The sequence below is a fragment of the Mauremys reevesii genome, linkage group 7, assembly GCF_016161935.1.
Source record: "Mauremys reevesii isolate NIE-2019 linkage group 7, ASM1616193v1, whole genome shotgun sequence".
Classification (NCBI taxonomy): domain Eukaryota; kingdom Metazoa; phylum Chordata; order Testudines; family Geoemydidae; genus Mauremys; species Mauremys reevesii.
Window position 1 is genome coordinate 30883453 of NC_052629.1, and position 12517 is coordinate 30895969.

At 39.7% G+C, this 12517-nt stretch overlaps 1 protein-coding gene across 12 annotated transcripts in view; it reads left to right on the forward strand.

Moving 5' to 3' along the window:
- EXOC6 (exocyst complex component 6) overlaps nt 1-12517 on the forward strand; it is a 185165-nt gene that overhangs the window by 138778 nt on the left and 33870 nt on the right. For 11 of the 12 annotated variants that reach the window (XM_039547871.1, XM_039547872.1, XM_039547873.1 and 8 more), the window contains one exon: nt 10759-10832. In XM_039547871.1, the coding sequence (XP_039403805.1) occupies nt 10759-10832 (74 nt within the window). Of the gene's footprint in view, nt 1-10758; nt 10833-11343; nt 11706-12517 lie in introns of those variants that run through there. The other variant, XM_039547880.1, reaches the window with a different exon arrangement.

Below are 12517 nucleotides of genomic sequence, written 5' to 3' on the forward strand. Positions count from 1 at the left end.
TTGGGTTTCTAATCCCCATCCTGCAAAGGCAGGCAGGGAATAGGTGGGCAAGGACAGAGGGTGGGCAGAGCCTTTGTCAACCCCCAAACTCCACCAGCCTGCACAGCTGAGCTGGTGCAGAGGAGGTAATCTGGTCCATCTACAGGGCTGGCACAAATTACTCTCATTTGCTCCTCTTCTCCTCCCCTCTCCCAAGGAAGGGGGAACCAGGGACCAGATTGTGACTCTGACACAATAATGAATAATGAAAAGTGTTAGGCAACCTTAACTACAGCCCAGGCATTGCTAACAGCTCTACCTATAATTCCTATACAATTAATACATATATTTTCTATGTATAAATATGTTAGAGTTTTATTTAATTCTTTGAAAAAATTCTTCCTCTCCATCCCTTCCTGAGATAGTTATTCATTTCCTGGCAGAATCTTTGAGGATATGCTGTTTACAGCCAGATAATTATGTGATTTATCACTATAAGACTTGGCATGTATGTGTAAAAGTGATACTTGACCATGTGTACCACATTAACTTCCCACTCCCTTCCTTCCTAAAAAGTTGTGCCTGAATATAAAGACAGATTTAGTAGGAACTCCAGAGCCACTACCATATTGCTCATTGCTCAAATGCCATGGGGTTGGCTGCAGCAGTGATGTAGTGTTACTTTTTCTCTTAGATACTTGCACAACATAATGACCTGTTCATTGCTTGAGACCCAAAATCTAATCCTGAATGTGGGTTTTCTGCCCTCTGTTAGGTTGAGAGGGAATGCTTTTCCTTTTCCAACTTTTACTCAGGATAATTAACTTACATTTTCTCTATTTCTAGAAACGAAATTAAATCAGCTGAAAGAATCTTCCATGTCCATGGTTTTATTAGCCTTTCTTTTATTATATGTTTTCATTATATGTTTCAAAGAGACCTTTTATAGTCTACCTCCTGAATATTATCCCAGCAGCAGCCCCTCCCTCCTCAGGCCATACAGGGAAAGTGTGCCATGATGTCACAGAGAAGGCAGGATTCCAGTAAACTGCTATAATCTTAGCAGCTTTCTAGTGAGAATGCTCTAAGCGACTTCTCAGTCACATATAATTTTGTTTACTTTTTCCTAACCAGTTGAAGGATTTTGTTTTTCATCAGGATGTGTCTCTACAAGTTCTAGCCTTTTTGCTATCGTCCTGTTCAAAAACATGAGGTTAGAATGTTTTTACAGTGAGAAATCTGATTTTTAATTTTCCCATAACTTAAAATGAGCCAAAAGGATGATGTTCTAAGTTTCCCCCCAAAATTAATTTAGCATATAGCTAAGACTAAGCATGGAAAATTTCAGAACAAAATGTGAATGTGTCTGAAAGTTGTGTGTGTGAGAGAGGGACGAAGTGAGCGACTGGGGAAGTAATAATTTTATGGAAACTATTTTCATTCTTAACTATAATGGACAACCCCAGGTGCCTTGTAGCATTTTTTTTATATATGTAACTGTTGGTAAAATTTTGACTCTTTCTGCAATGTTTTTAATGTAAAGTATAACAATTTCTCTGAAAATATATTTGATCAAATATATTTCCTTTGAAGTGTTTAGCTACAGCTAAATAAGAGTTTATGTAATGTTTGCTGAATAAGTATGTTACAAAAAATACCATCTTATAATGTTCAGAATAAGGGGTAGGCACCAAAGTCTGCCCAGAGATTGCTTTGTTGTTGGAGATTCATTCATAAGGTCTGTCACAGTCACATTCCAGGCATCACTTTGCTGGCTGTGATTTATGTTCTTGCTCATCGCCCTCATCCAGCTTTATTCTTTGACATTTTTGAATTAATGGCTATGACAGTGACGTTTCCATTAGCACTCGGGATGTGCAAATAATTCACAAATGGCAGGTAGCTTCCTACCTGTATTTGATAAATGGATTTGATGTTTTACTGACCCAGAAGTGGAGGGTATATCAGATGCATTCTGAATTTGAAAGTTTTCAGGTGTAATGCAGAAAGTTCAGTGCTTCTAAATAGCCATTTTAATTATTTTAAGTCTTAGCAACATTCCGGTATCTAGACATTTGTTCGGATTTTAATGATACTTTTTTTTTATTCTTTCAGGTTTAAAAGTAGTATATTATATAAACAGGAGATGGAAATAACAGTGGCAAAAATTTGATTTCCTGTAAAATTTGTTTCCTTCAAAAAATTGTTAGTGAATTTAGTGTTTGAAAAAGATTCTGTATTAACCTCCCTTGAGACTGAAGTTTTGTTAGTCATAAAATGAGGGACAAATTCTTTGAATACGTCAACTGGAATAATTAATTGAATCAAAAGCACACCCAACGCTTTGCCCAAATACTTTAAAGGTCAAAACTCCATCTTTTTAAGAGCCAAGAATCCAATTGGCAAATGCAGTTAAATTCTTGTTTCATAACAAGTCATAAAACTTGTTACAGGGACTAGTTCTTGTGGGAATGGAGGAAGAGCTCTTATGGCATGCTCTGAAATTTCACAATCCTGCATTGCATTTTGAGGAGCCATACTGATTTACATTTTAAAGAGGCAGATCAGCAGGGCTCAGCAGCGAGGTTACTTGCTCCTGATGCCAGAGAACAGAAGGAGCAGATTACCTGGCTGCTTCAAGATGAACTTCCTCCAATTCTAAAAGAGGAAATTATGTTGCCAGGCCTCCCCATTTCCAAGGAGACAAGGGTTTGAGAAGAAAGAGGAATGTTAAAGAAAGCATGTTGTGACTGCTCGGCTCCAGGAGAAATTTTTTGGGGAGGTTGGGGGTTGGGGAACTTAATCAACCTTTCCCAACATTTTAAAAGTTTTGGATTTGATTCATGGGATGGGTGGAGGTTTTGCAGGTGTTCTTATTGGAACTGAAGTAGTTGTTTTATTCCCTATATATTATATAGTGTCTTTTATATCTGTGGTAATCTGCAGCTAGTATGAATGGGATAACTTTAGGGTTTCCCAGGTTTTTTTTCTGATTATCATTATAAGAGGGGCCACTGAGGCCTGTTGCAGAAAAGCCACAGAGAAATCCTCCTGTTTGTGCCAGAATACGAGTACCCTGGGGGGAAATGGGGTATTTCAGTCACCTCCCAAAGATAAAACTCACAAGCTGTAGCAGGGGCAGGCTGTTTGGCTCTTTCCCCGCAATGCAGTGGGTAAGAGTAGCAGGAGTTTGTTTGGGGAAGGGAGATTGCTAGGAGAGACTGAGCACTGGTTCTGGTGGAGAACCGCAAGACCACATAAAAAGCTTCAGGATTTTCTGACTTACAAACACGTTAGATGTATGCCCACCACTAATAATATATAATCGGATGTATATGTATTTAATGTTCTAAAACGACTGTCATTGCTAACATTATTTGGTAAGTTATACTGTTAAATATAAGTAGAAATGTTTCCTATCTAAGGTGACAGGAACTAAAATCGCTTTTTGAAATTAAAAACTATACCTGAAAGTATATTTAGATCCACAGCATTTGAAACCATTTAAATATATTTATTAAAATAGAATAAGACCTGCAGCAAAAGACCTGTTTGTGGAAAAACTTGACTTGCCATGGACACTGTCTGTCAAAATATATATTTAAATTTGGGCTTATGCTTGGCATAATTGTAGAACTCAGGGTCTGTAGTTTAAGGGGATATAAAGCTTTAATTTAAAACATCATGCCATTCTGGATATATTGACATCAGCATTTTTTAATTAAATTGTACCTGATTTAGAAATATTAATAACTAGAAAGTTACCAGAGAGTTTCACTATATCATTATTTTTAAAAAGTAAAGAGCTAAATCCTGATGAAGGATTAAATGTCAGTAAGAGGCACACAAGACTTAGCAGGCCTCATAACCCACCTGTGCATCAGCCTAGCTGACTCTTAGGGCAGTTAGGCTTGTGTGTAAGAGAGATGGAAGGGATTTTCACCCAGTCCATAAAAGGACATAGAATTGCTGCAACTGCTTGGGAGATAAGGGGATTAATGCAGATCAGCTCCTGCTGCCATTCCTGTCCAAACACTCTCTCATAGATCTTCCCCTTTTTCACCATATTGTGCCTGGATAGGGTTGCAGCAGCTTTAGGGGGAAAACGTAATTTTGGACCCCTATTTTGCTTTATTTAGCACGTTTGCAGGTGGCCTCACATACAGATAAGTAAGAGGTTGAGGAGCCAAAGCCCTGTTGTTTCTTTGCAGGAGACCGTCTCCTGCTCGATAGCCTACTCAGTCTGCTGGCTGAACTCCCCTCTCCTGGGAAGTCATGTTGGTGCTAACTCACCTGAGGTAATCCTTCATGGCAATTTGGGGGAAGAGAGGGACGTCATGCGTTCAGTGGGCAGAGTTGGGTGGTGACTTTTAAGTGCTAGTTGACAGCCACAGGGAAGGTCCCCTCAGGGTATGCTGAGCAGCTGGAAAGTCCAACAGTGCTGCAAAGGTGCTAAAGGCTCTGTGATGCTGAAATGATTTTTGGGTCAGGATTTGGCCTTAAATCTTCATGTTCTGGGGTTAAAAATTAATTTACAGCTTTGCTGTCTTGAGTTAGAATCCAAGAAGCAATGCTGTGAAGGTGAAGAAACAGCTCTGTTCAGTTAACTTATGACCTTAAGCATGTACCCAAATTTAAGTTTCTGTCACTTAGGTGCAAACTGTTCATTTATGCTCTCAAAGTAAATGTTGAATTTCCAGTCCTGTACACTGAGCAAGTCACAGACATGAAGTGATGGTTGCATATGCTTAGGGATCCTCAATAGATATAAAATAAACAGTAGACCCTGTCATAAAATAAACAGTAGACCCTGGCATTTTGTTAAATATAGAACTACAGAGAAGCTCAGTATTATCACTGTTTATGGTAACAGATAACCTAAATTTCAGCATAGCAGAGATGTTCTTTGTCTTAAGATATAAATTAAAATAATTGTTTGTGTACTTATTGGCTGAGTTTGTAAGGCCTTACAGCTTAACTCGATGGCATTTCTTTGTTTGGATGTACACAATAATATTTGAACGCCACGTCCAATCAATTCCAAAATTTCAGAAAGCATTGCAGGCATCAAATCTTATTGATTTGGGGGAAAACTGAAAAACCAGAAGGGGAGAAGTGGGGAACACACATAGCGCTGGCCATCTGTTTAGCACAGCCACAGCTTCAAGCACCTCTGCAATTGTCTGTAGATCAAAGAACTGGTTAATGACACCAATTAATACTTTCCAGCATAACAATACCCCTATTTCATCTCTGCCCATTCTCCTAATGGGAGAGGGAGGATGGGGAAACCTGGCATGGAGGATGGGGGGGAATTGGGGCATACACATAGCCCCTGGCATGAGGAGAGAATGGGGGACCCTGGTAAGAGATGGAATGGGGGAATAAGGGGAAGAGAGGAGGGAAGGAGGCAATAAAAAGTATGGGAGGAAAGGAGAGTACACAGATTCCCTGGCAGGGGGAGATTCAGGAGCCCTAGTATGGAGGGAAAGGGGGGACATGGGGGGAAGAGGGAAATGGGGTGCACCCAGAGTCCCCTGGCATGGAGGCACGCAGACCCTCTGAGAGCAGGGAGAATGGGGGACCTTGGTATGAGGGGAAAGAGAAGGGTGAAGGGGGGCACACACAACTCTTCTCACATGTGGCGGGGTGGGGGGGAGAATAGGGGAATGGTGTCAGGGGAAGAGGAATGGAAGACACAGAGCCCAGGTATGAGGTAAGGGAGCAGGGGGAATGTTGCAGGGAGTCCCTGAAATAGAGTGGGGATGGGACGGTGGCATAGAGAGAATTTGTTGGGAGGAATGAAGGAATTCAAAGAGACCCGGATTGTACACCGAGGTTGGCCTATAAAATCTAAAAGGTTTGCGACTCCCTAGAATTTATTATTTAAATGCACATCCATATGTTATATAGAAAAATTAGTTAAAAGAACAAAACTTTCACACCAGAAAATACCAGAGTTGAAGCTGTCTGCACAATCTTAAAACTTGGCCCTCTTTTGCATACATTTTACCATCCATCTTTTAATTACATAGTTGCAAATTATTTCTCCTTTGCTCCCAAGCTTCATTAAGTGCATGGGCTGGATGTTGAATGATTCAGGGTTGTGTAGTGAATGCACTCAGATAGATTGTGTATATACACACACACTCAAAGATCCTAGTCCACATACACACAGAAAATGGAATTTCACTCTATTTACATATTTATGTTAAACAGTTCCATTAGTATGCTGGGAGGCCTGTGAACAAAAACAGTGTGAGTCAACTAAATACTGTACATTTTCTTATGACGTGGTCAAACCAAAGAAGATTTTTACCAGACCATCATAACGTATATATGCAACTTAATTACCTACCAGATTTCAAGTTTCTCGACCAAACTCCTGAGAATTTTTTTAATGGCAAATCTTTGCAATTTTCACTCTGTCTATCCTATACAAAATGGCTCAATCAGTTTTGGTCAGAGTAAAAAAAAAAATTCACTCTCAGGCTGAGAACAAATATAGAGGATTTTTTTCCTGACAGATAAAAGTAAGGCAACGTTTTATCAGTATCTAGAAAGGACCCTCTAGAATGGATACACTGACAGCCTTAACTCTAGATGTTACTTTTGGTCCTCTTAAAACATTCTGCAGTATAAAATACCTGTATGTCAGCTTTCATTTGACTTTCAAAATGTTCTAGCTAACCTCTTTTCAAACCTACATTTTACTCATCCAGGGAGGCAATGTGGATAGGGCACTGGACTCGAGAGTCAGGAGACCTAGGTTCTGTTTTCAGTTCTGCCACTCACCTACTGTATGCTTCTGTTTCCCCTCCATAAAATTAAGACAGTGGTACCTACCTTCTTTTGTAAAATGCTCTGACATCTGCAGATAAAAATGCTGTATTAAAAAAGTTTCAGATTTGTTGTATAGCAAGGCAAATATAATCACTCTCTTCATTCTTGAAAACAGCTAAACCATTTGTATTCAACTGTTCATCTTTTTAAAAAGTCACTCCCATTCTTAGAACAAACCTGCTAAATGTCAGCCAGGAAGGTAAAAAACAGAAAGTGACCCATTAGAATTGAAACACTTCTGCAGACTTAAATAGAGTTGTTGCTATATGCACCACTAATAATTAAATAAAAATAACCTAGTGTTCCATATGAGCACTACCTACTACTGTATTTAAGACAGTAAAGACCAATTTTTCTGAATGTAAGAACCTAACTCTAGAGTAAGGAGAATAGACTTGCAAAAAGTTAACAGATTTTAAAAAGCATGCCCAGATATGATTTGTTAACACTATGCTTCTTTGATCCTCTCTAGTACAGGAACTCCTCACTTAACGTTGTAGTTATGTTCCTGGAAAATGCGACTTTAAGAGAAATTATGTTAAGCGAATCCAGTTTCCTCATAAGAATTAATGTAAATGAGGGGGTGAGGTTCCAGAGAAACTTTTTTCACCAGACAAAAGACCAAAACACACACACACACACTCACTCACTCTCACTCACTCTATAAGTTTTAAACAAACAATTTAATACTGGTACACAGTGATGATGATTGTGAAGCTTGGTTGAGGTGGAGGAGTCAGAGGGTGGGATATTTCCCAGGGAATGCCTTACTGCTAAATGAACTAGCAATTGACTGAGCCCTCAAGGGTTAACTCTCACAACACTCTACAAGGCAGCAGGAAATGAGGGAGGGCAGTCAGACACACACACCCTGTGTGAGAGAGAAAAAATGCGCATTTCCCCTTTAAGTAGCTGACTCCAGGCTTAAGTACACTGCCTTTTTAATTCAATCAGCTTGCTGAGACCTGAGGGCAGCTACTGCCTAGAAGCTCCCTCCCTCCATCGTGTGTCCCCCCTGCTCTATGGAAGATGGGGTATGTGGGGTACCAGGGGGAGGGGGAGACACCCTGACATTAGCTCCCCTTTTCCCCCCCCTCCCCCCATACAGCAAGCAGGAGTCTCTGGTAGCAGCTCCAAGGCAGAGGGCAGGAGCAGCACATGGCGGGGGGGGGGGAGAGAGACAGCTGCTGCACAGGGAACTTAGGTGAGTGGGGAGCTGATATGGGGGCTGCTGGTCCACCTTGGTTCCAACCACCCACCAGCTAGCTGCAACGGGCTGCTTTTCCTGCAAGCAGTGGACAAAACAGGCAGCTGCCAAACGAAGTTAGAAGGGAGCAATTCACAAGTTTAAACGAGCATGTTCCCTAATTGATCAGCAACTTAATATCAAAACTACGTTAACTGGGACGACTTTAAGTGAGGAGTTCCTGTACAGCAGTGGTACATAGCAAAAGGTTGAAATTTGGTGGGAAGATAATCTCCAGGTTGTAAATGTGCCTTTGGTAACGAGCTAGAAACTGGGTGTGAATGTCAAAGTTATATGGCTTTCTAAAATATACTTTGTGCGTCCACACTGAATTTGTAATATGACCTTTTATTGGTCTGCCATCATTCTATGGATTCAGTGCATGTATAAATAGCTAGGAAAGTTCAGAGACAGTGCTGGGAAGGTGTGTGGGGAAGACTTCTGCCTCCTGCTATACAATAAGTGTGGGTGTAAATGTCTTTTTCCATACAGGGTAGAAAGGTGCATATGGAATGAGGCAAGGGCTTTTGCCTCTGATGACTGGTCATATTGAGCAATACAGAGCATTCCACTGACATCTAGCAAATAGTTGAATACGGTGAAAGAAATTCTTCATTTTTCTATTTTAAAAACATATGAATTTCCATATGTGAAAGCTGCATTACAAGAATGTTAAGATAAAAAGGCACTTAGAAGTCAGGAAATGGCAATGTTAAGGTGCATGTAGAAACATGTACGTAGACAGCATTGAGGCAGTCCTTGCCCCAAAGAGCTTAAATAAAGACATGATGCAGCAAGTGAATATAACAAGAAATAGAAGGATGAAGGAAGAGTAATAAGATCTTGTGGTCCAATAGCTTTGCAATGTGCACAACTTTTTGGCTTTGAATCATTTAATGTGTCAAACCCATAGCCTATGCTCTCCCTTAACATTCCTGCTCCCAGAAAGTGTCCGTTTGTTGTCTGCCTGTTATTTGCTTGATTAGTTTTCACCCCTGTATACAGTAGACTATTCCCAATTTCCAATCTAATTAGTATCATTAATTCCATTTTTAAAAATATAAATCATCCCCACAGCTCCTGCAGCTGATGGGTCCCCTCCTCTTTGGGCACTTATCCTAACTGGGACTGGAAGGACACCATGCACCAATGGTTTTCCCACCCTGTTGCTGTCCAGAGGGGCTAGGTTGGGTCCCTGCAGCTGTCAGGTGCAAGATGGTAAAAATTCTATTGATCGTATATGAAGTGTATGCTCCGATATCCCTGTGGTCTAGGTTTGGGACAATGCCACCAGGGTCTTAAGCATTCAGTTATTCCCCTTTCCAATACCTCCTGCATCCAAAAGTCAGTCTCACCATCCCACAAACAGCACAGAGTGTCTGGAACTGATGATTCATTGGGGCATCTGGCCTTTTTCCCCTTCCTCCAGTGCTACTGTTGTGGGTGAGGTGTGCTGCTGGGGTCATGTGCCCCCAAAGTCCTAGCTCCACAAAGGGACAAACAGGGATCAACTTGCCCCTGGTGGCAGTGGGTGCTGCTGCTGCATCCAGGAGCCACGTTAAAATGGCCATTCCTGCTGGAAATTCTGTGGAGAGCTTCAGCCCATGTGGTGCTCCTGAGAGGAAGGGAAGGAACTGCTGGGACATTGTGCCCAAAAAGCTCCACAAAGGGGTGCAAAGGGAGGAGCAGAAGTGGGTCTGGCTAGCACCTTGGTTCACTGCTGGCAGTGGTTGTTGCTTTCTCCTGCCTGAAGGATTCATCATCTTCCACAGGACAATTTTAATTAGATTAGATCATCCACTCTGCCTTTTTCCTGATTGTGGGTTCATTTGTGTTGCATCTTATTGTGGATTTTTTAATTAATTTTCAAGTTCCTTGTAACTTTTATTTTACAAAGACAAAATCTTCAATAAGCTGCGCCCTTTTCCTGCTTTCTTTCCTAAGTCACGAGCTTTATTTTAAACTGCCATAAAAATAAGTTGTTAAAAATAAATCAGTTTGATTTTTAAAACACTTTAACAGCAAATATCAATGGTCATACATCTTACTGAAATAATGCAGCTAGTGTTTAATATATGTTGTTTGTTTGTTTGTTTGTTTGTTTGTTTGCGTTTTGAACATACTTCAGCCTTCCAATTTTGACAACCTACTTTGGGCTTTTTAAAGAGCAAAATTCCATTATCAAAAAACTTGTTAAAAGGCATGAGCAGACATTCCACCTCTGTTCTGATTATGGTGCTTAGAACTTTCCACCTGTTGTCTGCACATTAAGCTAACTCCCACCTAAGTGTCTGCCTTTTATTGCTGTTTGACTAGAGGTGGGATTTTTATAGAGCAGATGCTATGACAAAAGCAGATGTTTAAAAATACGTTGACGGCCATGGAATTGGTATAGTTTCAAAATACTTTTGTAATCATTCACCTCAGGACAAAAAGTGTAAAGTCTGCCGCTCACATGATTGGAGTATTATTACTGGTTTTGAACTTTATGTAGGATAAATGTATCATAATTAAGGCTTATAAGAGTTTAAAATGATGGCGAATGTGAATTAATTGGTATAATCTTTGATTTCTATCAAAATAGTTAATGTCTACCGCTTTGTAGTACCCCACATTTGTAATGAAAAGAAGTTGCTGTTAGTTAGTTTTTTTAATTCTGCCTCCTTAATATTTCTAAACTTTGCTTACAGTGTTTGCCAGTTCTGAGCCTGTGCCAGGATTCCACGGGGACACCCTGCAGTTAGCTTTCATCGACCTCAGACAAGTAAGACATTAGTTGTTTTTTTATCTCATTAATTTCCCCCTTTTGCTTAGTGCTGAAGTTGTTACAATTCAATGATCTCTCATGTTTTTAGACGTCTCAGTGTAACCACTGTTGAAAAACAGCAATTATTTTAAGTGGTATTCGTGGGACTCTTCCCTATGAGTTAGTATTAAACTGTTTCCCCAGCATGATGTTAGGGGGCACTGTGCTACCAGAGGTGCCATCTTGTGGATAAAATGTTAAATTGAGGTCCTCACAACTTGTCAAGATCCCATGTCACTTTTTATGCAAGAGTATACATGTCGATGTGCTGGCCTGATTCCATTTCAGGCAATTACCTTCTACCTACTGAATTACATCCTGCATTTTCAATTTGACATAGTATTGTTCCCTACTGCCTGTCCTAAACTGTTATGTAGAATTGTTTTACCCTGATAAACTGCTGCCACATTCCATCCTAGTGATGACTGATTTCTAATGCTATGTCCATTTTAGTTTTAAATGTCTTCAGTGATGGGCTCCAAACTCCTCCCTTGGGAAGACTGTTCCACAGATCTCACCATAAGGAAAATTTTCCAGACTGAATCTTACTTATCTTTGTTTCAGCCCATTATTTCTATTTCTTGTTCTCGTTAGATTCTTATGCTGTGTCCATCACTAACAATTCATCTTCCTCAGTTTTTTTACTTGACATTATCTTTTTTTAAAAAGGATTTATCATATTTTTTTTGTTTTGTTTCACAAATATAGTAAAAGTGTTACCTGAACTGTGAAATGAATAGTTAACCAAATAAAGATGGGATTGATTTAAACACTCCAAGGCCTTTGACAACATTATTCAGCAATGTTGCCACTTGACAAAAGTCATCTAGAAAAAAGGGGTAATCTAAGAAGGGTTCCATGCCAGATTATCTGTATGTTCACAGTGTTTTCATTTCTGCATAGCTTTCTCACAGCAATCCAAATCTTCTCAAAAAATGAAAATCCTGTTGTAAAATATTTTGCAGATAGTCTCTCATGCTAATGAGCAAAAAACTGGGGGTGGGGGAGAGCAGCTTTTTCAGTGATAAAATGAAAAGGTATAGGGTCAGATTCTAAGATCACTCACACAGGTTTAATGATACCTTTGTAATCAATGAAGTTACAATGGTGTAAATCTGGAATAAGTGAGCAGAGGATCAGGCCCCTAGCCTGTGTTAAAGCTATCCAATAGAAATGTGATGTCTGTGGATAAGAGAAGTGAAAGAAGAATTTCAGAAACTGCAATTTGATGTGTGGAAGTATAGTTCTTCTTTTGGTATTCTACATCAGAGATCCTGGGTTGACAAGTAGACTTTATCCGCTGGATTTTTATATCCTCCCTTATTACTAGCGTTATAGGTGATTAAATGCCTTCCACTTTGTACTACAGTAAATAGTTTTGTTGAAGGGAAGAGAGGTTTAAAGATTGATTTCATTGTGGCACATTTTCTTTGCAACTTTCATTATCCTAAATGCTATAAATCCTTGAAGAGCCTACATTTCTTTCAGGGAAAAAGTAATTTCCAGCAGTGCAGGAGCATGGGGCGAGTATGTGTGCATTTACTATAGGAAATAAATAATATTTTTATATGTTTAAGTACCAGCTGTTGAATATGCTAGATAAATACTTATGGTACTGCTTATACATAATTATTTAAATTGTG